The 26397-nt window shown below is 40.1% G+C and overlaps 3 protein-coding genes across 3 annotated transcripts; 2 read left to right on the top strand and 1 right to left on the bottom strand.

Moving 5' to 3' along the window:
• Positions 1–1609: 1609 nt before the first annotated feature.
• ankrd10b (ankyrin repeat domain 10b) lies at positions 1610–16742 on the top strand. Its single transcript, XM_079169704.1, has 6 exons — positions 1610–1936; positions 2821–2973; positions 3940–4031; positions 13054–13322; positions 13859–13966; positions 16122–16742. The coding sequence occupies exons 1-6, from the start codon at positions 1739–1741 to the stop codon at positions 16334–16336; spliced, it is 1035 nt and encodes a 344-aa protein (XP_079025830.1). The 5' UTR covers positions 1610–1738; the 3' UTR covers positions 16337–16742.
• A 594-nt stretch (positions 16743–17336) lies between these two features.
• On the top strand, positions 17337–21709 carry ube2al (ubiquitin conjugating enzyme E2 A, like). The gene is made up of 6 exons (XM_079169741.1): positions 17337–17500; positions 19372–19452; positions 19580–19605; positions 19757–19846; positions 19933–20021; positions 20921–21709. Exons 1-6 carry the CDS (start codon positions 17457–17459, stop codon positions 21047–21049), a joined length of 459 nt encoding a protein of 152 aa, XP_079025867.1. The 5' UTR covers positions 17337–17456; the 3' UTR covers positions 21050–21709.
• Positions 21710–22650: 941 nt separating this feature from the next.
• Positions 22651–26379, bottom strand: ing1 (inhibitor of growth family, member 1). The gene is made up of 4 exons (XM_079170566.1): positions 26272–26379; positions 25065–25247; positions 24091–24239; positions 22651–23581 (listed from the first exon to the last, which is right to left on the bottom strand). Exons 2-4 carry the CDS (start codon positions 25201–25203, stop codon positions 22940–22942), a joined length of 930 nt encoding a protein of 309 aa, XP_079026692.1. The 5' UTR covers positions 25204–25247; positions 26272–26379; the 3' UTR covers positions 22651–22939.
• Positions 26380–26397: the final 18 nt, after the last annotated feature.

The raw sequence follows: 26397 nt of genomic DNA on the forward strand, positions 1-26397 counted from the left end.
ATCCTCAGGTTTGTCTATTTTGTGATGGCAGCTGTTTCCTTTTCTCTGCAACTTCCACCATCTTGCGGTCTCTCCAAGGCAGTCGAGGTGGAGTTTATGTTTGAGGGACAGAAACGCTGCCACACCAACACTACAGGAATCACTACTATCCCAAGCACTTCAAAAAATATTCACATCGTGTCAGCTGTTTAAATACCAAAACACATGTTTAGGTTAGGTTATTCAAACCTTTAGTCATCAATTTCCTTCAGAGTTACGTTTTTTGTAATGTGGAACTTGCCAAGTTAACTTCATTGCCTTGAGGAGGAACATTGAACAATGTGCCACACAGGTCATATATTGATTGCCTATTGACAGGACGTAGCTCAGCTGCATTTAGGTGTAGATGCACAAACCCAAACTATAAATCAAGCTTAAGGCTGGATATATACTTGCTTTTTAACTGCAGCGTTCATTTCTGACTACGTACACAACCAATGCTCCAAACAGACGCCAGGCAGCATCATATGCACACAAACATGTAGTTAACAGCAACTATCTCATAGCTCCGACTTTAGATTGTGGAGAGTAGAGAAACACTGAGGTGTTGTGAGTGTTGTTACTGAGAGAGCAATGCTAAGTTCCCAACTGTTTGCTTGTCTACTGTACGTGACTCACCAACAAAACAACTTGCTTCCTTAAAGCTACTACAAGGAACTTTCATTTGAGTTAATTGTGGTGGTCCCTGTGGACGGAAATGTTAGCGTTTCTAAGCACCAGAGTCCCTTTAGAAAACCTATCATTTACTGTAGCTGGGTCTGACAGGTTTCATCTGATTTCACACTGAATCCAGCCCACAGAGACTCACATGAAGCATTAGGAATAACTAAAGAAACTTTCAATCAGTATTAAATTGAGACTGTTTTATAACCAGTTCAAAGTTTTCAGAGGAGTCGCCTCCCGATGGCCATTAGAAAGAATACACGTTTAAGGCACTTCATCATTGGCTTCACTTTACACAACCGAATGTTGCCGCCTGCTAATACAGTATCAGCAGTAATTCAATTCGGACTGATAAATTAACCCAATAATGGTTTATTTCCGAGTGTGGTGGTACTCACATGCATAACTTATATTTGTATTGGTGTTCGCTTTTTCAATTGGAACCGCTGCAGCTTCTTCGCCAGCCATTTTCATAAGTTGGAAACCGGTTGGTGGTCCCTCCCCTTCCACTACGTAGTAAAGATGGAGAGAATACGCCTGGAGCTTTTAGGGCCGCTGGACTTTTGTGGCCCTGGGGCCTGCTTTTCCTGGTTGGTAAGCACGTTTGGGTCCAGTTTATATTTGATGTTCTTCTGCCCCCTGGTGGTCAGAAGAGGACACATTCTTGAACTAAACGCTCGAGTCTAGTAAGACAAAGGCCACCCACGATAGGCCTACTACTGTCCAAAGGGTGGCGACACGCCTCCTATACAGTCAGCAACACCAGCAGGAGAAGAAGAACAAGAAGAAGAAAAAGTCAGGAATGTGAAATCCAGTCCGCAGTTTCCAGTCCACTCGGCGTTTCTCAGGTTTCACACCGACGCGTGCTCCTCGCTGCTCTACTGAAGGGCTTTGTGTTGTCAGGCAGAAAGACACACCAGCCAGGGTGGCGCGTGTCCGGATTCACATTCACGCCATCACCGACACGATTTAGCTAAACAATAGATATCCGTTGTTGTTGTCTATTTTAAAGTAGTTATTCATCAATTTTGCTACAATGTCGGTGAGTGTGGAGTCTGGGTTCTCGAGCGAGGAGGTGTTAAACAGCCGCTTCCCTCTCCATCGGGCGTGCAGGGATGGAGACGTCGGTGCCTTGTGCGCCCTGCTTCAGGCTACCTCAAACCTGGCTGACCTCTCGGTGGAGGACACCTTCTACGGCTGGACGCCTATTCACTGGGCCGCGCATTTCGGAAAGGTAGCTCAGTCGCTAGCTGTGGATATTTAGCGGGACATGATTTCCCGAAATTAACATTTTAGTGGCCAGAATGAGCGCCAACAGTCTCCGACATGATCCTCGACTCGACCATTTTCTCATGTTCCCTCCCCCGTTAACGGTTAACGTTAGCCGTTGGGACCGACAAGCAGCCATCGTTAACTGGTGGCGGACAATGGACCATAAACGTTAAATTTGATACTGTTCTCTAGCTAACGTCAACGGATGTTACCGTAAACGGTACAATTATACATGTTAGGTAAAAATAACGCTTTCAATATAGTTAAATCACGTTAATGTTCCGAGAGTAAAAACCCCACGTCGAGCGGGAACCATTTTAACAGTAAGTTAGATGAGAGGTGGACAAAGGAACAATAACAAAATAACGCTAGTTTATTCAGCTAACGTTAGCTTAACTTACGCTAAATCATTTAAACGTCACTGACATTAATAAACACTTAACGTTAAATTATTTAAAACTATGCGATAATGTGAGCATAAAACCACCAATGACTAGTTATCTTCTGAAATGTTGTCTAAAGTTATATTTAAAACGTGTGGTAACTTGCAACTCAACTTTCCTCCTGAAGAAACACAGTTATGCTAAGATTTGTTTTACACTAACTACGGTACACCTTAGAAAGGATGGGCCTACAGTTTGCACAGAAGTTGGATGCATGCCTACAGCTATGTGTACTCAGGCCGGGCAATAGTGTTACATTTTTTTGCCTCTAAGCAGTAACTGTAGTCCACTTGTCTATACCTGCCCAACGGCTTCCTGGAAAGCGTGGACTGAATTAACCACTGCGCACGCCTTTTGTTATCCGTCTGACTTTCCATGCGCTGCCCTTCTTGTGTCTCCACAGCTGGAGTGTGTGATGCGTCTGGTTCAGGTGGGCTGTGGCGTGAATGCGATGACCTCCAGGTTTGCACAGACGCCCATTCACATTGCTGCATTTGGGGGCCACCCTGAGTGCTTGTTATGGCTACTCCAAGCCGGTGCAGATATTAACAGACAGGTACGACATCTTGATGCACACTAAAACACATGTCTGCATGCTGTACAGGGGGGGGGGGGGGGGGGGTGGGGGGGGGTGGTTAACTGTACAAGCAAAGCAGCACATTACAAAGAGACTGTAAACTACATGTGAACTCAACATTTAACAAATGTAAAAAAACACAGCAACCCCAAAACACCTCAAAAGTATACAGGCGGAGGTACACATGCGTGAGATAAAAGACTAGTGCAGTGTGAGAGGTGACTGATCCCATTAAGAAAGAATCACTCTAAAGTGAGGTCACGACCCCTCGCAATCTACTGTTGCTACTTGCGTCTCAACCAGATTTATTTTTTTCATGTTATGGTTATCTCATTTTCTGAGGCTGTATTTGTTCTCAGACCGTCGTGTGTTTTACTCGTCACTCTTTATTTTTAGTCTTTGTTCCATGTACTTCCATGCACCAGGGCTGTATTTTAAGCTCCCATGCACTGCTGAGAGAAATCAGATTAGTAGGTCACGGATTACATAACAGCTGTCGTCACCATGAATCACATTTATTTTAGTAGGCTTTGAATTTTCTCAGCACATTTTAAAATGAACTACAATTTGTGACCTTCTCTCTTAGATTTTAAATATTTCCGCAGTATTTAAGCTCCTCCCACATTACATTGTGGTTAGAAAAAGCCTTCTGGTGAATGTTTTTCTTCCCTCCCTCTCTTCCATTGGGACTCCTACTAATGTGTAACTGTAAATGTGTGTGGGCGGTGGTGTAGAGTTACGCCCTGTTACACCTCTCTTTTTTTTAACTGTGGAAATGGAGACAAAAGGCAGTTAGGGAGGGTATATTTGAATCAAAACAGTCGCACAAACATATTTTTGCACTGAATCTAATACAGTGTTTTGGCTCCTTACCACTGTTCTCGTGCACAATAACAGTCATGCTTTTTTTTTTATGTGCAACTGCTTTCTTTTGTCATCGCTCAGGACTATGTGGGCGAGTCGCCCATCCATAAGGCTGCTCGTGCGGGCAGTCTGGAGTGTATCAACGCTCTCTTGATTCAGGGAGCGAAAGCTGAGTAAGTCCTGTAATCGGATCTGTGTCTTCATTTCTTTTCCTCTGTACTATCCAACATCTGAGTTCCACCTTTGCAAGGGACCGCCACCAAACTCAAATCAGAGCAGGGACGGCATTTAAATGTAGCATTTAAATGCAGAGGATCTGCAAATTACCTTTACAAATCTGAACGTTAGATTGTACATGTTATCAATTTTATGAAACATGCAAATAGAGGAAGTTGGAGCTCTACATTTGGATACTTAGCCAGAAGGAAGCTGCTCTATTAAATGCTAACTTGAGACTGTACAGTCTACACAACTGTAAACAGTGCTGGGTATGTTTTTAACATTTCAACATAACTTTCAAGAGAAGTGCAGACTTAAGTCTTTTTAAGATTTTTACAATAAAACACCACAATGTCCTGTTAATGCGTGATCAATTCTGGTGTTTAAATTGTACACCAACGAATTGTGCTTTTAGTTAATGATTGTATGCAGTTTATTAAATAACTGGGAATTGTAATTTAGGATTAGACTTTGAGTTAGCTTGAAATGTTGTCATTGTTGCAGAATGCTGAAGTTCACATGACATGATAGTGATGATTCTTTAACCAGTCCAGCTTAAGACAGTTTGATCATGACAGACATTATATTAGAATATTAACACAATTGGTGGCGCTCCCTTGAAAACGTTACACATTTTGTTATTCCTTGAAATTGTTGTTTATCGTTGCAACAATTCGCATTAAGTTGACCTCTTTGTGTAATAATATTGGCAAAGACATGTTGAGTTCATAGGAATTAAGTACCGTTCATTCATATTCAGCACACACTTTCAAATTATATTTGTGATTTCAGGAATAGTTGTGTTTAATAAAAGTAGATGATTAGCTCAGCACAGTGCCTTTACTAGGTACCAGTAAATCCAGAACAATTATTACGTGTACAAGAGGACAACTTAATGTAAAGGTTGATGAACCGTTCTTTGAATAGTAGACCATATTGCATGATGTTTGTTAAACTTAGAGTGTGATTTTTCTTTTAATATTTGTTTTGGTTACTGTCTTACATAAACAGCTTGACTGGATGACCAAATGCACATTGCCTCTTTTTCTGAAGCTTTAACTGTTAGTATGAAAAGGCTATGGTTCTGTTTCATAGAATGGAAATGCATCAATCAAACATAATTGGTTGCAAACTTAATATTTTAGGAAATGGCAAAAAAAAGAAGGTTTTTTTTAGAAGGGTGTTATTTGACTTAAAGGATAAAAAGAATGCTTTTGGTATTGATAAGGTAAAAAAAAAACATGAGCTAGATTATCAGACAGTGACTTTACATTATGTATGTACCAGCCACCGTGTTTCTGACTGGTATTTTAGGAAGTGGCTATATAACTTACATCAATGTTATACTTAGCCACACCTTCTTAGTTAGCAGCTCCTTTTGTGCTTTTTCGTTTACTAGCATACTTTGTTCTTGTTGTTGCACCCGACACATTAACAAAAGCAGAAGAGACACAACCCGTCTTTCTTGAATTCAGATGTTGTCAGACCTGTAGGGAGACTAAAGAATCACAAATGATTGTTACTTGTTGTGTTGCCTTTCACATCTAAACTCACAGTCTCAACTGATATTTATTATTTCCCAAGGTCCTGTACAGTCAACTCAATGGACTGTTAATTTGGGTGTAAACATTACTTTTTGAGCTGCTTGTTACTCATACGCTTTCAAAGTTTTATAAATCAATTCTTTGGCTAGAGTAACATCTTATAATATTCTAAGAAGCTGACATTATATTTTGCAACATATTTAAATAATAGATTCATATTTAAATAAGCCATTTAGTCTTTCTCAGCTCAACTACTGTTTTACTTGCAGTTTCATTTTATTGCAACAAGCTGTTTGCCTTTTTTCTTCTGATGATTGACTCTAGAGACTCAAAACAACCAGGGGGTTTACACAAGCACAGTTTATAGTGTGTAGAGAAAGTTATCTTTATGTAGTCTTTTTAAATCCAGCAAATGGTGTCAGTGAAAATAATGTCCTTATATTTACCATAGTGAAATATTGGCTCTACCTATTAGGCACTTGTTAGAATGAGGATAATCATTGAATGACGTCTGAAACTAGTTCAGCTGACTTTCGGTGTCAGTTACCTCTGGCTCCAGTAAGGAATGCTAACAGGAAACATGCAAGTATCAGCTTGTTCTGTTCATTGGACTACATGGCCTCAGGTACATAAAACACAAAGAAGAAATAAATGAACTGTAAGTAGTTACAGTAGCTACCTTTTCATGCAGGTTAGTTGATCTGACAGCTGAGGCACTTTTATTTGTGTTAGTCTGACTGTTAACCAATGTGATTTGGTTTATACTCGTAGTTAACCGTTCATTTTCCACAAAACTCCTGGTTGATTTGTCTGTTTCAACAAGTTAATGTGTTCATCTAGGCATATATATATATATAATAAATACCTCAGTTCTTAATGAGGTAATGTGCATTTGGTTATCAGCTGAAAAGTAATATTTATGATAAAAATGAGTGATTTTTTTCCCTCCTACAGATTATAGATTATGCATTTAGTTCAGTTTATTATCAGGTTACTTCTTTTAATTTATGACCCAGAAATGTATAGAGGCACACTGGGTGGGAATGAGGCTCATGACAAAATAACTTTAGACTAACTTCAAAATTAATTTAGTGTCAAATGTCTGTTACGAAGAAAGAAGATGAATCAAAGCCACACAAAAGTTGAAAGCCAAATAGCACTGAAACTAAAAAGACATATTTAAATTAAAATGAAACATAAAATTGCAGAAACAATACGCCATTTGAATTAATATTTTATTAGATTAGATTTTGTGTAAAAATGTACATATTCAATCAAAATCATAAATGCAGGTCTAATTACAATCCTTTTCATATTGTATTTTTAGTAATAGTGCAACACGATTGCAGAAAATTCAGTATGTAGTTAATGGATAAAGTAGTATTTCACCAAATCAACAAGACATTACAGTTGCGTTAATACTATCCTGTAAATAACCCATCACTATTTATGAATGTCCGTTTTAATGGTACCATGTTGTCGTTACCTACATGCTCTCAACCATCTCTTGAGATCTCTTGTCAGTTTGCTGATCACACGTTTCCTCTTTGGACACCGCTTGACAATGTCTCACATCTAAGAACTGTGTACAGTGTAGTGAAGCCAGACACGCGTCTGGTTCTCTATGTGGAAATCAGAGCATATTAACGGAGTGCTGCAGGTATGATGCTTTTTTGTAGGCCAAGTCAGAAGTTAGCGTCGCACTGCATCCCTCGACAAAAAGCTAATGGGATTTGGGGATTATTACAGAAAATAAACTGTCAAGCAAACATTTCATACTTCCATGTTTTCTTCAGCGAGGTGATCTTCACAAATGAACACCACTTTTTTTTGAAGCGCAAATGCAATCGGCAGAACTAAAAAGCTAACGTTAGACTATAAACTATCTCCACCGCACCGCGGTTGTACGGCTCCCCCATCAACACCACTAAGCTGAAAGCGGACCAGGGTCGGCTGTGATGATGTTTAGTAGTCTCGCCGTAAGTGCAGAGATGCCAACCCATTTCTGGGTTTTCAGGACTCATTGCTCCAGCACTCTGTTGGGAATTACGAGCATATCTATATCCTCCAATGCGACTCTCAATATGGAGTAGGCTGCTAACGATGTTAATAGCGCTATCTTTGCAAAACAATTGTAATGGGGGAAACCTAGTAGAGAGACTCGCATGCACTAAAATGCATGCGCAGCAAAGCACAGAAAGAGGGAGAGCGACTTTACTCTCTTCTCCGGTAGCCATTACTCCACTATCTTTACAGTGCACACAGTTGTTTGCTGCTATATTGATGCTCTGAATCCCATATATAGAACCCATTAATAGTCTGTTTTGTCCAGTATTTCAGTAGATTAACTCCAGTGAAGTACTCCCATTTGTACTTCACTGCGTGGAGTTTAACAATATCTTTATTGAAACTTGCATAGCCATCCATAATACACTCGACAGTTTTACAATTTAAAAATCAATCCAAAAAAAATCCTCAAAATACAACCTTCAACAATGATGCTACTTACTTCTTGCTTTGCACAAACATCAATAGTAGGGCCACTGAACTTTGTGTCAGTAACATGTTAGTCCTTGCTGTTATCACAGATGTTTCCTGCTGGAAACCTTCTTTGCTAACCTCTCACCTTGTTGAGCTCTTTTTTTAAAGAGCCTTCGTCTTCTGATCAAACGCTTTGCATCGCCTCACATCTTCTGTTGCTCTTGAGTTCACCTCAAAGACTGCAGCTGGCCCTCTGGTCGGCTCCTTCATGAGAGGAGATAATTATCTTGTCAGTGATCTTTCCTCCTAAACTGTATGCGCGGAATGTGTTTTACAACACTTTGCAGCTGTTACTTTTCCTATTCCTCTTTGCACTGGCATAGTCAGCCTTTTGCTTGTTGAAGAAGGAAAGAAGAAGAGGTGGAGGGGGAGGAGGGGGGGGGGGGGGTACACACAGGAGAAACCGCACTAAATGGATCCATCTCTGATTCATTAGGCAGAATTGCAATTCAGAGAGCTCTCTCACCATCTGCTCCACCACTGGTCCAACGCACTCAGTCCGCTAAATGGCTTCTGTAAAGAGCCGACTGTGGTTCCCGAGCACCATGAAACCTCGAGGCCACAGATGATCACTAATCGACTTCCGGTTTGAGTCAGGGGCCCTGATACCTCAGTCTGGTGTTTTATAAAATATGTGAATGCATTTTAATGTCCAAAATATGAGGTAACGCTCACACAGGCTTTTATCCATTTTCATGAAATGTTGGCTTCAAAGAACAGTATACGAAATCAACTGGAACTTGGGGTTTTTAACATACCAGTAGCATCATGGATGGATTTATTTCCCTGTTCCCTAAAGCCCATCTACCTATACACCGATGTCCCTATTCATATGTACACATTTTCCTTGTACATGCCTGAACTGGAGAGTCCTGGTTCCGGTCGAAGGGATACATGTATTTGAATGACAGAAGAGGAAAAGTGCGCTCCTGCTCGCGTGTTGCTTATCTTTGTCCCATTACAAAGTGAGAAGACTTTTTCATTGGGACAGCAAGTACTACATCTGAGTTTTAGTTCGGTGAGCCCGGAAAAGTCTCGTGTTCTTACCCTGCCTTGAAGAAACTGCTCTCACTTGCTCACTTCCCCTTGTCGGCTTTCCATTTAATCCCAATTACACAAAATACTTCAATATCCTCGGCCCTTGCATCTTAATTAAAAGGTACAACAGAAGACCTAAACATAATATAATATAATTCAAAACCATTTCTCTCAAAAGGACAAAATTAGCTTAACTTTACCCGTGAAACATAGAACAGAAGGAACCTTTTTCTAATTTCTAACAAGGGTCATCATTAAAAAAAGGTTTGTATCATTTGTCATGAGCCTCAGAGTGTTACGGGGGTCCATCAGCTAGCTAGCAGCAGACAGGAATGTTACGAGGCGGCCGGTGTTGAGAGTAATGCAGAGACGGGAGCGTAGAGCAGCAGAGTTAGACGGGTTAGATGTGCACACCATCATGTACTGAACTGTGTAATGCTAACAATCATCCTGTTGCAATGGTCATTCACTGTCATTTCACTGTATCAAATATGTTCACCTCATACACAGAAATGTTTTCTTTTGTATGTCACAGTATTAACCCTATACAATACCACAGTCTGTTTTCACATCTGATCTTTTGTCACCTTTTCCTTTTATGAAAGTGACAAGTTTTCAAAAAAAAAAAAAGTTTTCTACACTGAAACAGAACCGTACGTCTTAATGTTTTGCAGCCATTGAATTGGAAATGACTTGGTTTTTTCAAGTAATCCTAGAAAGGGGAAGAATAGACACTGCTGAGTCTGCCCCGTTCCCTGGGATAGCCGCACTGTTGTGGCATTGAGTGTTCTCACTATCGCTTCCTATCTACACACTGGCAAACTGTTGAGGTATTTCTTGCGGTGATTGGTTTTAATGCTAGGTTTTTATGACTTAAAACTAAAGTTTTAGACCTGCATGCTTTGCTTATTATCCATGATTGTTCCTGTATCTAGCCTTTTTTGTTATAATTTTATGATTTTAGTTTTTTATTTTGTGAACTAACCATAGGAGCCCTTAACATGGACAGGTTTTAATCACGTGAGTCCCATGTCAACATGTAGCATGATAATAGGTTGCCTCTGGAAGGTTAGACGATAGCTAGAGAAGACACATATTGTGTGCTTAGGACGGGAAAGCAAAGCATACCAGGCATTTACAAAGAATTAACGCTTCCTTTTTCAATTTCCATACCAAAACTGGGCTAACTAGTACTCTGTTATCCATTTTTTTGGGATCAGTGCTGACTGTAGATGTCAGGTCTCACTAAAGGAATACTGTGAACAACCGGGATTTATTCAGGAAAGAAAAATTAGACTATCCATCTAATTTGAGGAGAATCTTGAGTTTACGATCACCCAGCTTGTTGTTGTGGATCCCAAACATAAATAAATGTGTTAACATCTGCTGTTGTAAGGCTACAGCACTTGAAACCCTCCTTTCTTCTTTTTGATACAACTTTAAATCAAGTCTGGGATGAGCAAAAAACTATGTGAGAGTTTCTACGAGTGCTTTGTCAGAGATCTTGTACTCCCTAAATTCCTAAAATGAGGGGTGGATTTAACGGTCACCCTCAGTATCCGTTTCTTATAAGCTTGAAACTAAACAGAAAGCCAGAGATGGAGAGATGGAAGGTTTGGTGGGATTTCAGAACACATTTCAGAGGCTGCAGAGTTAAGAACCGGACTTCCTCTGGACAAGTATTGACATGTACTTTGTGTAGCATTTAACGAGGAAAGAATTACAATAAATATAGTTTATCTGATTATTGCTTCAAGGATAAGATAATGCTGTAAATGAATTAAAATCGTCCATACTGATTTGCTCAGTCAACTTTTTCTGTTCAAAGAAATATATCTATTTATATTTTGTATAGTACTTAGTTGTTGAACTGACTTTAAAAAAAGTTTTGACATCTAGAGAAATCTTTCTTTGAGTGAGACCGATCCATCTACTTAACCATAACATGATGTTTCTGACACAAATTTAATCTTTTGGAAAAATCCTTTGGAAGCGTTAATTTTGAAGGGGACGGGTAATGTGCAACAAGTTATTGTGTGATTTTAATTTTCTTTGTTTTTTCATTCTTAAATTCTTTATCAAATGTTTGTAATGTGCACTAGCTCTTGAAATGTTTCTTTTTTTGCACAACTGTTTAGATAAATTAGCAGAGAAAGAAGAAATTAGAAACCAAATGAATGAGCAAACGGCGTACTTTGGATTCATTCATCGTGTGGAAGTCAATGTCACTTAGCTTTCAGTCAACAGTAGAGTTAAATAACATAGAATACAGTGTTTATAGTAGTAGTTTAATCACGGATGGATGTAACCGATCCTCTGTACGGTGATATGTATACAAAACACTGCAGATGGTAAAGCTTTCATGGTTTCTGTCACGTTTTTAATAGTAAATATAAGCTTTGCTGTGGGCCAGAGTCCCAATTCTTCAACAAAGACGTGACTGTTTGCTCGGAGGACTCATTTTTGCAGTTCGATGACATTTAGACACAGAACAAGTGCAGCATTGTTGTGTAATTGGCCGTTTGGAGAGGAGAGAAATTCTCATCATTAAGCAAAAAGGCCTCTCTGGGTCGGAGGAGGACATTTGTTCCTCCACAATGATTTCTCATCAGCAGGAGACAATGTAATGTGTTGTATCTGGCAATTTATTCTCTAATTAACTGCAGCAACAACACACTGATGAACGTATACAAGAAGAGTTTATCCTTAATTCAATGAGTATTACTTATTCACATTAATAAGACAGAATAGGGTTTTATTCTCCAGTGAAATTGCTTCCATACTCAATGTCTGGGAATTGAAAACCTATGAAACACTGTTTGCTCATTCATTATTGAACTCTGAAAATAATCTCAGTCCTGCTGCGCCCGGATATGATTGACACAACTGTATGTACTGCAAAGACTCTTAAGTTTAACAATGGATGGCGGTACCAACGCCTGTAGAGTAGTTTTTCATCCTCTTGTTCATCTCTCTTGAGACGAGATAACAACTCTGCCTCTACAGCTTCACCTTCCCGCCGGAGGATTCCTGGATTTCTACTGGCTGACAGTTGTAGTTTGTCCTTGTGTGATTTTGTCCTCTGAAGATACAACTTGCATGCCGTCTTCCTTTGGATGATCACCTTGTACTTGTCTTGGAAGAATTCTACAATCTTGCTTTGCACCGTCTCCGTCACCGCTCGGTTCTCCGGACTACAGCTTGTTTTCACCGCTCTTTTGCTTTACGTTCTGCATCTTTGCATTTAGCACGTGGCTAAACAGTTTGCTGGAGTCTGGATGCGGCTTTTCAGAAATCCTTGAGCAGTGTCACCGGGGGAAATGTGAGAAGACGGCGGCCTTTGCCAAAAAAAAAAAAAAAATCCTCCTTGATGTCACATTTCTCCTGCAGACGAGAAGAAGCTCCTCCTCTTGGATTCAACCATCATTTGATAGAAACATCTTAGTCATCCTGTCCCGTTACTTCAGGTTTCCCTCAGAATAAACAGGTGCACACCTACAGTTGTCCTAATCATGTCCTCTTGCAGCAGACGCGTTTCCCTAAGTATTTGGAAACTTTGTCAAGATTTAAGTTCTATGGAAGAGGCCAATGATCCAAACGGATCAGTCGTCATCTCCTGAGGATGACGAATATGATGTGAGCGGGTAGAGCAGCACAGGCTATTTCTATACATCTGTGTGTCTGTCTGTGTGCGTGCGTGTGTGAGAGTGAATACTTGCTTAATGAGTGAGTGTGTGTGTGTGTGTGTGTGTGTGCGTGCGCGCTTGAGCGTGTCTTATTCTGTTTGTGTTTTTATTTGTGTAACTCAAGCGTACAGTGAGTGTCCCTAACACTCGCCCTTCTCGTTGTGCAGCGTGAGGAATGCCAGTGGGCTGACTGCTGCTGACTTGGCCCACGCCCAGGGATTCCAGGAGTGCGCAGAGATTCTCTCCAATGCCCAGAACTTCCAACAAAACATGGCCCAGTCCCATAACGGGTCTTTTCTGAATGGCATGACCCAGAACGGGGGCCACCACGCTCGTCCCACCATCCAGGGACGCAGCTTCTCGAACGGCGTGCCCAACAGAAAGAGGTCGTTCGACGGCATGGAAGCAAACCCGGTGAAGAAGGTGAAACCCAACGGTAGGTCACTGAATCTCAATTCTGTGTTTGATTTTTTTTTTTTCAGGGTTTCTTTGAAAGGAAAAAGCGCATCAGCATGCTCCAGCTGGAACAACTTTTATTAGCTTAGACTGCTGCACATGCAGTCGTGCAGGACAAAATCACCAAACATGGCTGCTTAAGACAAATACAAGACATGTGGGGTCTGTGTGTGTGTGTCGGCCTTCATGGAAAAATGGAGGACCAACATAAACTGAACTCTATTTGTGGACTTTAAACAAACTTTATTTTAGCTTCAGGCTTCACCTGTAGGTGGTTTTCTGTTATTAAACAACTGTAAAGGAACAACGGGGCTTCTGATTGGCTTTCTCAGCTGACAGTGCTGCTGACAAGATACTTAAAAAAGGGATTCATGGCGAATTAGAGATTTGTCTGTAAATAATTTAAATTCAAAAATCCAGTATAGTATTAATTGTAAAAGCAGCACACCATGGCCTAATGTTCCTGTCATGTTTGACGTTCTTAGCTTTACGTTTGTCTGCATCTTATTCTCGTAGGTCTGGGCTTGCCACCAGAGTTGCTTAATGGGAATGGGCCACTGGGCGGCGCCGGACAGGCCCAGATGGAGAGCACGAACATGGAGTTGGCGGCGACCGTAGCCTCAGGTGGGCCGGGACCCTTTGCATTTGGGCTGAGTGGGTTTGCGCCACCACAAGGGCCGGGGCTCATGGATCAGTGTGAGGACCAGGCGGCACGAGGCCTGTCTAGCTCTGCTACTAAAGAGCTGGAGGTCATCACTGTGGCATCGATGCAGACCCCGTGTCGCTGCACCAACTCTTATGCCTACCTGTAGAGGCCACATGCTAATGTTCCCCTTTTGTGCAGTATATCTTTTTGGTATTGTTTTTGCATAACACGTGCATAAAGGAGTACATTTGTTTTGATTTTGTGGTAAGCTACATTTAAAATATGTATCGCCGTGTGTGTGTTCTGTATTTTCTACTTTTCCATGTTCCTAATTCTACTCGGATGGTTAAAGATATTGAGATTTCTTTGTTATACAGCTATATTTAACGCAGCCGTCCAGATATACAGATTATTGTTGTGATGGTTTTATTTAGTAGATTTATGATGGAAGGATGAGTTTTGTTTTGCACAATTATATAGCAGCATCCCAGAAAACTCAAACTTATTGGCATCCCCTCGACACGGCCGGGCCACCAGTGCAAATAGACATAAGTCAGGGTCGTCTTTATTGCTTATCATGTTGTGCATCGTTGCATAATAGCAGAAGGGTGAACTTGATTGGTCATGAAGATGTTTCTATTGTGCTGGGAACGTCTGACTTTCATCCCGAATAGGTTAGAAAAATAGTTTCTTTACAATTCTATCAGAGAAAAGAGTATATACGCGGGAGATATATCTAAATGTTGATTGGATGGTTCCCTTTAGTAACATGTCCCCCCCCCCGAAGTTGAGTTTATTAAATTCAATTGAGTATACTTAGATTTTAAATAAAGCTCGATTGGCGATGACATTTCTATAAAATATATAATGTTAATATACACAGAGGAAATGTCTTGACGTTAACAGTTACCACACATTAGTTAACGCTGTTTTGTATTCTATACTTGCCTTATGCCAAAGCATATCCCAACATGAATGTAGCTTGTAAAGTATAAACGATTCACTGTGCAGCTTTTTGTGTTTTATAGTTGTCATGTACTCGGACATAGTGGTCCATGGGCTTGAATTTTGCTTATTTCTCTTGTTTGTTTTTTTCTCTGCTTATTTGATGCTCAAACTATGGTGAATGTTTACTGTAAGCAACGGTTATTTTTCAGGCAACTAGCAGGTCTGTGCAGATCTGTAGGTTAAATAACACCCAATCTGATTTAGACATTGGTAATTGGCCATTTTACGATCGGTAGTTACTTTTAAACGGTACTGCTCAAGAAAATTTGCATGGATTCGCAAAAAAGCCTTATTTCTCGAGCTGTATTGAATAGTAACTTAATGTACAATATTCAACTTTTATAGATACTGGTTACAGAGATTCTGTGTTCTTTCTGTATTTTGTAGTACAATTTCATGTTAGTTGGTTTCTGTTTACTTTGCCCTACATGGCGGAACGTTTGAGTGTATGGTCATGCAGTTTGGAACATCCAATGCTCAGTACTGAGCAGCTTTAGCTTTGTACCTGATTGTGTGAAATCATTAAATGTTGATTCATTTTATACATGTGACTGGTGGACGTTTGTTTTCTTGATGTATTCTCGTGCATCTGTCAAGTCCTGTTCTTATGGTGTTTTTGCTGAATTATTTTCAGGTTAATGCAAAGGAAGACTTATGAATATATACATGAAAGTAATTGCACTACACTTTAAATAGTGTGTGCTCATTATGTTGGGTTTTGGATTATGGCATGCCAACGCGTCTCAAAGATTTAAGGTTTTCGTCACTTGATGCAGGAGCTTAAACGCCGCTGTGGAGACAGAACTAGGTCTGTGTCATACAGCAGTGACTGAATGTTAAAGCTACCACAGATCAGGATGTGACCTATTTAAAACGGGTCGTCAGAACTTTGCGCTGGAATGTACTTTGCAATTTATTGATCAACGTTTTGTGAAAGCAAAAGGTATTCTTCCCTAGCGTGTTGAAATGTAGGCCCATAATGGCTTCCAAACGTCTTTAATAGTTGTGCAAAACAAATTCAGTCCAATCTTTTTTTTCCCCCCCTGCCCCTCTTTCTATACTTATAGGAAAATAAATATTGTCACAAATCAATATATGCCCTTTGACATTTTTTCTCATTTTCAGTGGCAGGTGAGGATTTTTCCTCAAATGGCCACAATCAACCGGAGCTTCCATTTGGGTGTTACCCAGAAATCCTCCACGGCCAACTCTCCTACAGCGACTCGTCTGAGAACAACGGCAGCGCAGGCAGCCAGGTGGAGCACCAGAAGTCTGTGAAAGCAGAGCAGCTGTACGACCATGCCTTCTTCACCACCATGCTTCTCTACCATGGATCCTAAAGGGAAGAAGCTCTCGTTGACAGGCTGTCCTTTTTACATGAATGTCATATATACGCCAGCATTAATTTGCCTTAAAGCCATTGAGTGGTCCAGTTATTCATTGAAATTCTTTGTTTTTGCTTTTGTAAAGGGCAGGCCCGTCGTTGTGGATGCATTGAAAAGTGTAGCAGATTGTTGATTAAGGAGTGATTTTTGTTTTTGTTTGTGTTGTTAAAGCGAAAGTGTTTGTGTAGCTTATTATTAAAGTTTGATTATGCTGTATATAGACGTGCTAAACTAAGTATCTGCATTGAACCTCTGCCAATATTTACATTCCGTTTCTGTGATCCCTGCTTCTGGGTTTGAATAAAAAAAATATGTAAGTGCAACTCATGCTACTCCATTAAGAATTAAAACAGTTTTGCAAAAGTTAGTTTGATTCAGTTTATTTTTGGACAGCTGTATAGACAAGGTGAAATAAATCCATACCCAGGTAAAGATGCCATGTTAGCCAATAATAAATTAGCTGTATATCAATTGTGTTATTGTCTAACCCCAAAACTTCCTCTTATTTCATATATTGGGATCCACCTTTTTACTATCTTAATGTGTATTTATGATCTAGCTGCATTGTTAGCTCGTTTATTCCATAATACAGCTCTCCAGCCTGCTGAGAGGCTCAGCTGTAGTATACTTTACTGACACTCATCTGTCACTAGGGGGCGACCTTCGTCATAGCTGCGCTGCACAAACACCACGTCACTGTGAATGCGGGTGGGGGAGACAAAGAATCCTGTCAATTAAAACAATGTGATATATATATATATATATATATATATGTATCTTACTGATATACAACAAAATATACTTCTCAAAATATCTTTTCTTGACGGCAAAATACCTGTACTGATTTTCCTCTGCAAAAACCTGTTTTGAACTCGGTATTTTAAATAGCCTCCCCCTCTTTCCAAAGAGTGGTATCGTCCGGTAAACCTAGCTGGGCTAACTAGAGAGTCAGGATTATCCAAAGAACGACGGAAAGCGTCGGGCCGCTGTGAAGAAGTAAAAGTAACCAATAAACACAATATAACGTTTTCGATCAAATAATTGAGGTTATCAATACGTGTGTCACAAGTACACGATGTCAACCCCGGCTAGAAGGAGACTTATGAGAGATTTTAAACGGTAAGTTGATGGGTAGGAATTAACCGGTTGATGTTGGTTAGCTATGATTTGTCAAAAATAGCTAACGTTAGCTTAGCTTACATTAGCTTAGCAAAGCTAACCAGTATATCTCTTTTTATAATATATTAACGTATTGACTCACCGATCTGAACTATAGATATGAACTTAACTCAAATACGGTGTATTGTATCGTGTTTTTAAGAATCTGAAATATTTAAGTGAAATAATATTAATTTAGTAAAAGCGCTTCGGCCATAGCCAGCTAGAAGCTAACGTTGTTAGCTGATAGCATAGATGTGCAAGTTAGCAGGATAGAGTTACAGTTTACGGCTCATAGCTAACTATGAACTAGATATTGAAATGCCCGTGACAAGAGACTGGTTTGCTATTTCATATTTTCGCCAAACACATTTAATGCAATGTATCCAACGTTAATGCTTCGTGGATTTAAGGCTCTCGTTTCTTCAACATTAACTGGCATAATGTACGATGCTAACCAACATTAGCTCTGTTACCATGTACGATGCTAACCAACATTAGCTCTGTTACCAAACGGTCCCGACAAAAGTACAACAGTTCATCAAAAGTAAGCTATTGAAATATTTTTCACATGCTTCTATAGTTTGTTATTAATTTTGCAACTGAGCGTATTTGACTTAGACAAATATGTGTCCTACTGCTTGTGTTAGAAGGTGTGAGAGATTAACTCCGTTCTGACCTGTTAACCTTTAACTGTTAACTAGTTAGTTTATAAGGGTCCATGTGACGAGAAGAGGAGTGTTGTTCCACTACCTACACAATGCTCTGACGTGTAATTCTTTTATTTTGTCATCAACGGGATGTTGAATTTAGGATACAGTCAATCATAATAAAACTAAGACAGCATTTTTCACCAATGTCCCCCTATTCAAATTTAGCTTGGGCTTCAAGCTGCCACAATGTGAGGGTCTGTTAGTAATGACCTTAATATTTGTATCAGCTGATAACACTTTTAAGATGATGCATTGTAGTTAGCAAGAAATTACAAAGCCCATTATTTACATGATTCATTGCTTGATTACTTTACAGAGGCTAATGTGATGTGTATATATTTGCTCAAAGCAGAAGACTGAATTGCATTTTGCTAAAATACTAAACATCACCAGGTAAACGGTACAACCAGGGTGGGACAATAATCAATCACTAATACTTTTAATGTCTGCTTATAGTTAGGTTTATTTGAAAATAAGCGTGGGACAGGAAATACTGATTGGTCAAGTGTTGCATATCGTCGACTGATCGTTGAATCGTGTTTTGTTTTTTGTTCTCATTGTACAAACAACAAAATGATCGTCTGCCAAGATACATGTGACTATTGCTTAGCCGTTAATAATGGCCGCTGTGGTTTCCAGGGTGAAGGTTGTAACGGTGCAGCACGGTCCAGAGTACAGGCCCCATTTCCATTTCCCCCTCAACATACATTTGGGAATTATTCACACACAAGCACATGAGTTATTTTCTAATTTTAACAGTATTAATAGGCAGATATTTAAACCAAAATCGGATATTATTGGGAGAAATAAAGCTATTCTATGTCAAATTAGACATTCAGTGCCACCATAGAGCCCAAATGGAATAATCCTTTGTTTCATAACCACATTTTTCAGATAGTGCGACGATTTGACTGCGAGACTGTCGAATGAGGCTCCTTACATTGAGTAGTAGACTACTCGGGGTCACCCCTACTTTCAAAAATAGAATTTGGCCTATTGTCAAGAGGAAAGTACTCAGTCAATCATGGCATTCACCTAACTGGCGTGATAAATCTAGTTTCTGCTCGTGGAGTATGGTTTAGAAGTCCTGCAATAACCCGTTACCTCTCTGTTATGAAGGCTACAAGAGGACCCGCCTGCTGGCGTCAGTGGTGCCCCATCCGAAAACAACATTATGGCGTGGAATGCAGTCATATTTGGGTAAGACGTCGATGTAAAGATGGAAAGATTTTTTCCCCCAAACTATAGATGTTATAAATGTGTGTGTGTGTGTGTGAAGTTCAAAATGAATGACGAAATACCTTTTTGTCCAACGTCACAATCACAGCCCCGAAGGAACTCCCTTTGAGGATGGTAAGTGTCTCACTCTGTCGAGTCATTATTTAGTTTAGTACGGCATGTTGTCACTTTGTTGCATGTAAAACTATTGTAACATACTTTACCATTCAAACCCCATATTTAGTTTGTTTACATAGGTGCACTAATAGTCTTTTTTGTGTCCCAGGTACATTTAAACTCATTGTAGAGTTCACAGAAGAATACCCCAACAAACCACCCACAGTACGATTTGTGTCAAAGATGTTTCATCCAAATGGTAGGATTGTTGTACTATCTTCCAGCTTATTACAGTATTGCTATTCATGCATCGTGTTTGATTGTGTTGTTCTTGTTTCCCCACAGTCTATGCAGATGGAAGTATATGTTTGGACATCCTACAGAATCGTTGGAGTCCAACATATGATGTGTCCTCTATTCTTACATCTATCCAGGTAAACAACGATGTATCCATGTATGTTATAAAGTCAGGCAGTACTCGGTTTTCAGTAACACAAAACAGAAAGCGAACCCTATCTTTAACGCTGAGAAACTATAACCTTTATTTGATCACATATTTGATGTGTCTAACTTGTAATTATTCAAGATTTAGACTACAATCGTTAATACACATATACAACTGTACAAAATGAACCCCTGTGCTAACCTACGCTAATGCTAATGTTTGAAAATACGGTGAAACTTGGAATTTGATACTGATGGGTAGGGCTGCTACTTGCAGTTACTTTCAGTAGCGATTCATTTGATAGTTTGAATATTTTCTCGATTAAACAATTCATCTTTTGAACTTTAAATGTAAGAAAACGAAAAAATGTCCAGAGCCCAATCTTACACCTTCAAGTGTCTTGTTTCGTCAGACCAACAGCTTGCAATTTGTCCCAACTACAAGTCCAAAATAAGCCACAGAGGAACAACCTTAAAACCATTTTGAACAACTTCATCAGACACTTATTGTTTTCTCTTTCACTCTCATGCATGCTGCTCAGAGTAATCGCAGCGACGCACCGAGTCTCTCCCTCGCACAGTCCTGCTCATAGCAGAGCCAAGAGCAAGCAGTTATAATGCGATCGTAACGCGTTCAAGTGTAATCTTGTGAAACGTAGTTTTTGGTGAGAAAAAAAGTTAGTCTGAGAAAGAAAAACCGAATCGGCAGGTCAGACTTTAAAAAATGTGGAAATTGGAATCGACCAACAACATTTCAAGAGGTGCATCTCCTCGTCCACTGCAAGCTAGAGATAGACACGGATTGAACATCAGTTATTATGTCTATCCTATTTATGTTTCATGCTCCACTACAACAGTCGCCTGCAGTATTTCTCCTCTCCTCCCACAGTCCCTGCTTGATGAACCAAACCCCAACAGTCCCGCCAACAGTCAGGCCGCTCAGCTGTACCAGGAGAACAAGCGGGAGTACGAGAAGCGTGTGTCTGCCATCGTAGAACAAAGCTGGCGAGACAGTTGACCTGACAATCCCGATAGCTGCTCTCTCCATCGTTAAGCTGTGTGTGCTGCAAGGTTTAGTGGAGTAACTCTTACTCTCCCCCTCCCCCCTCCCATCTTTTTGATTTTAAGCTTTTATGCACTTTACCGTCAATTTCCCTTCATAGAATGTTTTTGGTTTTTTTTGCCCGTCAAGAGGGATTTATTTTTTCTATTCTATCCCACGTTTTCCAGTCGGTCAGGGGAAATGTGCTGAATCTTGCCTTGATTGTTTCGTCAGTATGGACTTGTGGGCCGTTACCCAAAAACTCTGGTGTGTTCTTACTCGCTGTAATAGCTCATCATGACTTGTGCTAAATGTCTCGGAGGGTGTTTGAATTCCGTCATGTTCTGTTGTGCCCTTTACCTTTTCGTCTGTCAGCTCCTATGTGATCCATCCCACCGTCCCTTTGGGAGAATGAGCAGCCCGAGCATCACGGACTACAACTAAATCAGACATCTTTACGCCGTGTCTTTTGCTGTGTTTTGAACTCTGTTACATGCATGACAGAAAGAGTGTATTCACGTTCCTGTTCAGTACTCGTGTATATAAGAAACCTGCAACTGAATTTATGTACAGATTTTACACTGGTTGTCCCCTGTGTCATTTTTTCAGCACTTGTAAATAAAAATGGCAAATCCATCTTTATGTGAGAAGCTTTTTATTGTAACTGCAAATTCAATACTTCTTGAACTAGACTATAAACAACCTTCCTTTCCTTGACAGGGGTTACAAATCAATCTGAGGCACTGACCATAAGGCATTTAAATCCTCACTATAGCAACACAGGGAGGTAACAGTTTGTTAAAGCCAGTGATAATACATGTCAGAGCAATAATGTAAAAAACACTCACTAGAGGGGAAATAACTGCCAGAAAAGTCATCGTATAGTATGTCCGTATGCCATGTATATTATTTCATAAAAATTATAGTGAAGTGTCAAAGTCATCGTATAGTATGTCAAAACAAGTTGTAGTAAAATATGCCTTAATATAGCATATACATAGTATTGTATTTCACAAGTCATAGTATGTCATAAAAGCGTCTTAGTACAGTATGTCATAAACTACTTTAGCAGGTCATGATTATATGCCTCTGCCAAATTGTCAAACTCTCATCACTTAATTTTATCCCATTAGATTGTCATACATTTTCAGAATTAGAATATGAATTTGTGTCCAAATACATGCTTTGAAAAGCCATAGTATGCCATTAAAAAGCTTAGTACAGTATAATTTATTCAATTTAAAAAGCCATAGTGTAGTTTCTCATCAAATGTAATTAACTAGAATTATCACCTCCGCGTTTAACCTCTGCCAACCAGACAACTTACCATTTGCATCCATGTCCATCCAAAACCTCATCCCTTGATGGCATGAATTGTCATAATTAGCATATGAATTAATGTTCACAGAAGCTAGAGACACATTCCTGAGACATCTCGTTCATAAGGACGGACGGACAACCTGAAAACAATCCCTCTGGAGGCATAGGAATGTAAAACTAATCTTTAAACCAGCCGTGGTTGGGTTTTTTTTGTGCCACTTAGCAGCTAGTGAAAACACCTTCAAATGCTTCTTTATTTAGAAACGTTTTATTTGTGAAATGAATTGAGCATATATAAAGGAGTGGGAGATGTTGCATGCATGATGAAAACAAAAGGGGCAGTAAGTTACATGCAGGTTGAACTGTACTGTGTCCATCTTTTACAAATAATACCAACAGTCTTGTTTCTCAGCCATACAGAAGTTACAAAAATAACTATTTACAACATTCCTTTACTTTTTAAACAGTGCTGCCAGTAAACGGTAACAAAGACAAAACAACATTTTGTTTTAACGTAATAGTGTTCATTGGGCCCGACAGAGCGAGCTACCTGTTGTACGCCCTCTCCTTCTTGGCCCTCTCTAAGGCCTTGTCCATGCTCTTCTCGTTCTCACCCCTACACTTGGGGCAGTACCACTTGCCTTTGGGCTTATGGTGGAGCCCGACACACGAGAAGTGAAACCACTCGATGGGACATTCGTCGTTATCGCAGCCAATCATCTCGCCGTAGGACACCTGCTCACACAGGCAGTATGTCGGCTCATCTGGATCGATGGGCAGGTCTGGCGGGGACACTTCTCTCTCGGATTTCCCTTTTGACCGTTTCTTCTTCTTTGAAGACGTTTTGGCCCTCTTTTCCCGGGATGCGCCCACTCCCGCTTCCTCCGCGTGGTCCACACCCCCGTAACTTTCCCGGCTCTCTCCATTTTTCTGACGTCTTGAGCGTTTTCCGCCGGCCTTGTCTACACCGGCCGAGCTCGGGGTAACCTCGTCGCGCTTCTTTTCGTGCTGGCCGGTTTTGCCCGGAGTAACGGTCGTTGAGGAGGATGATGATGTCGACATCAGGCACACTGCAGTGGCTGTCGTGGATGTTGCTGTGGGAACGTGAGTCTCTGGGACTTCTTGAGCGGAAAGGAGAAATTCAGAATGCCAGTCGATTTGTCTTGTTCGGTTCTCCACCAACTCCACCTGAAACAAAGACGGTTCAGATTTACTGTAAAGCTCTGCCTGCTGACGTCTTAAGTACACGTGGAAGACTGAAAACTTGCAAAACTGAAACTAGAAGTAAGACCACAACTTGTTTGGGCATGAAGTGGCAAGCTGTAGAATGGCGTTGCTTTGATAAACCATACGTTTTGATGGTTTTGTATGTGAAAAGTTAATAAAACCACATTTCTTAAATAAGAAATCTGCTTAGACATGCTCCTTGTTTATCCAGTTATGCAGTATAACATTATACATTCTGTCAATAACCAGATGTGCAGCAACATAAGTATTCACAACCTTCTGTATGGAGAACCCAATACAAAAAGGCCTTTTATCAGGTCTTTAGCTTCTTCTTTTATTTTATTTACTCAGGGTAGATTTTTTTCTGAGCACAGATGTTCCTGGAAAAGCACTTCTCTGTCCTCACACAGTTGCACACACACAGATCTGGAGGTGTGCCAATGAGCAGCTGCAAGGCTCTCTTAACGTACCATTTGACCGGCAATCTGGATCTTCTCATCTCCGAGCTCTTGACTACGGATCAGCGCTCTCTGAATGGATAACTGAAGCTTTCGCCTCTGAAGTGAGTCAGATTCTCTGCGATACCGTTCATAAGCATCATCAAGCTCCTTCAGAACATCTGCCAAAGAAGAAATCAAAGGGGGGGAATTAAGATGGGAATAGGACGACTGAAATTCAACAGATTCTCAAAAAGGTAAACACAATATTAATCATATTACTTGTCATATTAGATCATTTTTTCTTGACTGAATTATGTGGTGAGGAGGGTGTTTCAGCCAGTGAATAATGAGTGAACAAACTGTCCGAATGGGCTAGCATGACATTAGACTGCATCAGTTTTAGCGACGTGAAACTACGTCAGTTCAGTTTAGGAAGGAGACAAATCTGTCAAGTTTAGTCTGCAGTCAGCGAAGATCAAAGGTGCGTCCTGTGTGTTGACCAAGCATGCCATGTGGACAAGACAGGAGGTGAGACCCACTACTTTGGGGGGGTTGTAATGAGACTGGTGAGAGAGCAACGCGCTGGGTGTTGGGCTTCATCTAGTGGGAGAGGTTAAGAGCCAGCGGGTTCAGACATGCAGCTACAATGTAGTGAGTAATTATACATTATAGCTCCATGTCTACAATTTGCTATGTATTCTGTTAAGTGTTCAGTTGGTACACTTGTTAAAGTACCTTCTAATTCACTTGGTTTAGTTTAAAAAAAACTAAAACATGAATGTATACATGTAAGTTTAAAACAATTATATTGCTGGCCTTATTTGATCACTGAACAAACAAACAATGTTTGCCATTTTCAACGGAGGTATCTGTTAAGTATTTGCTTAACTATATGTTACTATATGATTTTTGCAATTCATTTAGTATTGATTAATGTAGACGATGATTCTTAAATTGTTATTCTCATGGAAAAACATATTAATATGATTATCATGTGATTTTACCTTGATACTTGGCATCAATTTCCTTCATGAGGGACACACTCCTCTGCAGGTCAAACGGTAGTGACTCCACCAGGTCCAAATACTCCTCCACGTATTTCACAACGACGTGGCTCGGGTCGCCATTGGTCGGGTTCAACATCGCGGACCCCTTTTCTTCCCGGAGGACACTCCCGACACCTGCACCTGTTAGCAACAAATCATTATTATAATGTGTAGTGTTGCTTTAAAAATTATGTCCAAATGCTGTTTTCCTGAAAACTATTACTTCATTTAGTCACATCAAGCGTCCCCGATATAAAAACCGTTGGACATTTGTATTGATTTCCAGTATAAAGCAAATAAACACTATAGTAGTCAAAGTGAGAAAGGGGGAGGGGGCAACTGATCTGAAGTCAGCCATCCTAAAGATCGCTTGCTACGTGTCCTATAAATCTGCCAACAGAGAGAGACTAGTTTGGAGCAGAAGAAACTCTGTTCAAGAAGAAAACAACTAAAAACATTTCCGGGCGCGTTCAGATGGACAACACGTTACCGTTAGTTACTGAAGTGAATACTGACAACAACGCTAAACACTAACGTTAGCACAACACTGATGTTAGCTAGGTAAGCTAGCTAGATTTCCCGATTAACTAACGCCAGGAGACGTCAAATAAAAGATAAACCGACACATTAATGTGGAATCAACCACATAGAAGTCCGATTCAATATGTCCATTAACAACAGCTCCTGTGTCTAATTTTAGTCGTGATGATTCACGCAGACTAACTGTTACAGTTAACATTACGAACTTTCTCCTCTTTGCAAATTTGAGATCGGCCAACTCTAGAAATGTTACTTTACACAAATAAATATATCAGTGATGTTAATCGCTAACTGACAGCGCTGAAACGTCACCTAACGTTAATGTGTCTAACACAAAGATACTAACCAGTGAAGAAAAACACTTCATTCAATCACATCGTAAACAAACACACAACACTCAACTGCTAACTACATCCACAAGCTACCGTTACACAAATCATTACGAACATTATGCAATAATTTAGACACTTTAAGCGGCCTTATTTATATCATGTTCGCTTCAATGTAACTGTTAGCTAAATTAGCTTATGTTAGCTTCACATGAGACGCAATGCAAAAAACAATCATTCAACAAAGCTTAACTAAACGTATCTAGTTTGTTAAGGCGTCTTGCAGATTGACGTACCTGTGTGGATAATAATAGCGTTGTTTTCAATGGCAGACGTTGAACACTCCGTGATGCAGTTGTTGCTGTTGTTGCTAACGCTAGGTCGTGTGTAGAGTGGACCAGGACCACTAGTGTAACGTTAGT

Source organism: Pholis gunnellus, assembly GCF_910591455.1.
Source record: "Pholis gunnellus genome assembly, chromosome: 12".
NCBI lineage: Eukaryota > Metazoa > Chordata > Actinopteri > Perciformes > Pholidae > Pholis > Pholis gunnellus.

What these genes read in the sequence shown, in the direction of transcription:
- ing1 (XM_079170566.1), bottom strand. Translation starts at nt 25,203, where the DNA reads ATGTTGAACCCGACCAATGGCGACCCGAGCCACGTCGTTGTGAAATAC. An exon ending in AATTGATGCCAAGTATCAAG is followed by an intron (nt 24,240 to 25,064) that starts GTAAAATCACAT and finishes CTTCTTTGGCAG; the next exon opens with ATGTTCTGAAGGAGCTTGAT. An exon ending in TCCAGATTGCCGGTCAAATG is followed by an intron (nt 23,582 to 24,090) that starts GTACGTTAAGAG and finishes TCTTTGTTTCAG; the next exon opens with GTGGAGTTGGTGGAGAACCG.
- ankrd10b (XM_079169704.1), top strand. Translation starts at nt 1,739, where the DNA reads ATGTCGGTGAGTGTGGAGTCTGGGTTCTCGAGCGAGGAGGTGTTAAAC. An exon ending in GTGCAGATATTAACAGACAG is followed by an intron (nt 2,974 to 3,939) that starts GTACGACATCTT and finishes GTCATCGCTCAG; the next exon opens with GACTATGTGGGCGAGTCGCC. An exon ending in GAAGAAGGTGAAACCCAACG is followed by an intron (nt 13,323 to 13,858) that starts GTAGGTCACTGA and finishes TTATTCTCGTAG; the next exon opens with GTCTGGGCTTGCCACCAGAG.
- ube2al (XM_079169741.1), top strand. Translation starts at nt 17,457, where the DNA reads ATGTCAACCCCGGCTAGAAGGAGACTTATGAGAGATTTTAAACG. An exon ending in CTTATGAGAGATTTTAAACG is followed by an intron (nt 17,501 to 19,371) that starts GTAAGTTGATGG and finishes TCTGTTATGAAG; the next exon opens with GCTACAAGAGGACCCGCCTG. An exon ending in AAAGATGTTTCATCCAAATG is followed by an intron (nt 19,847 to 19,932) that starts GTAGGATTGTTG and finishes GTTTCCCCACAG; the next exon opens with TCTATGCAGATGGAAGTATA.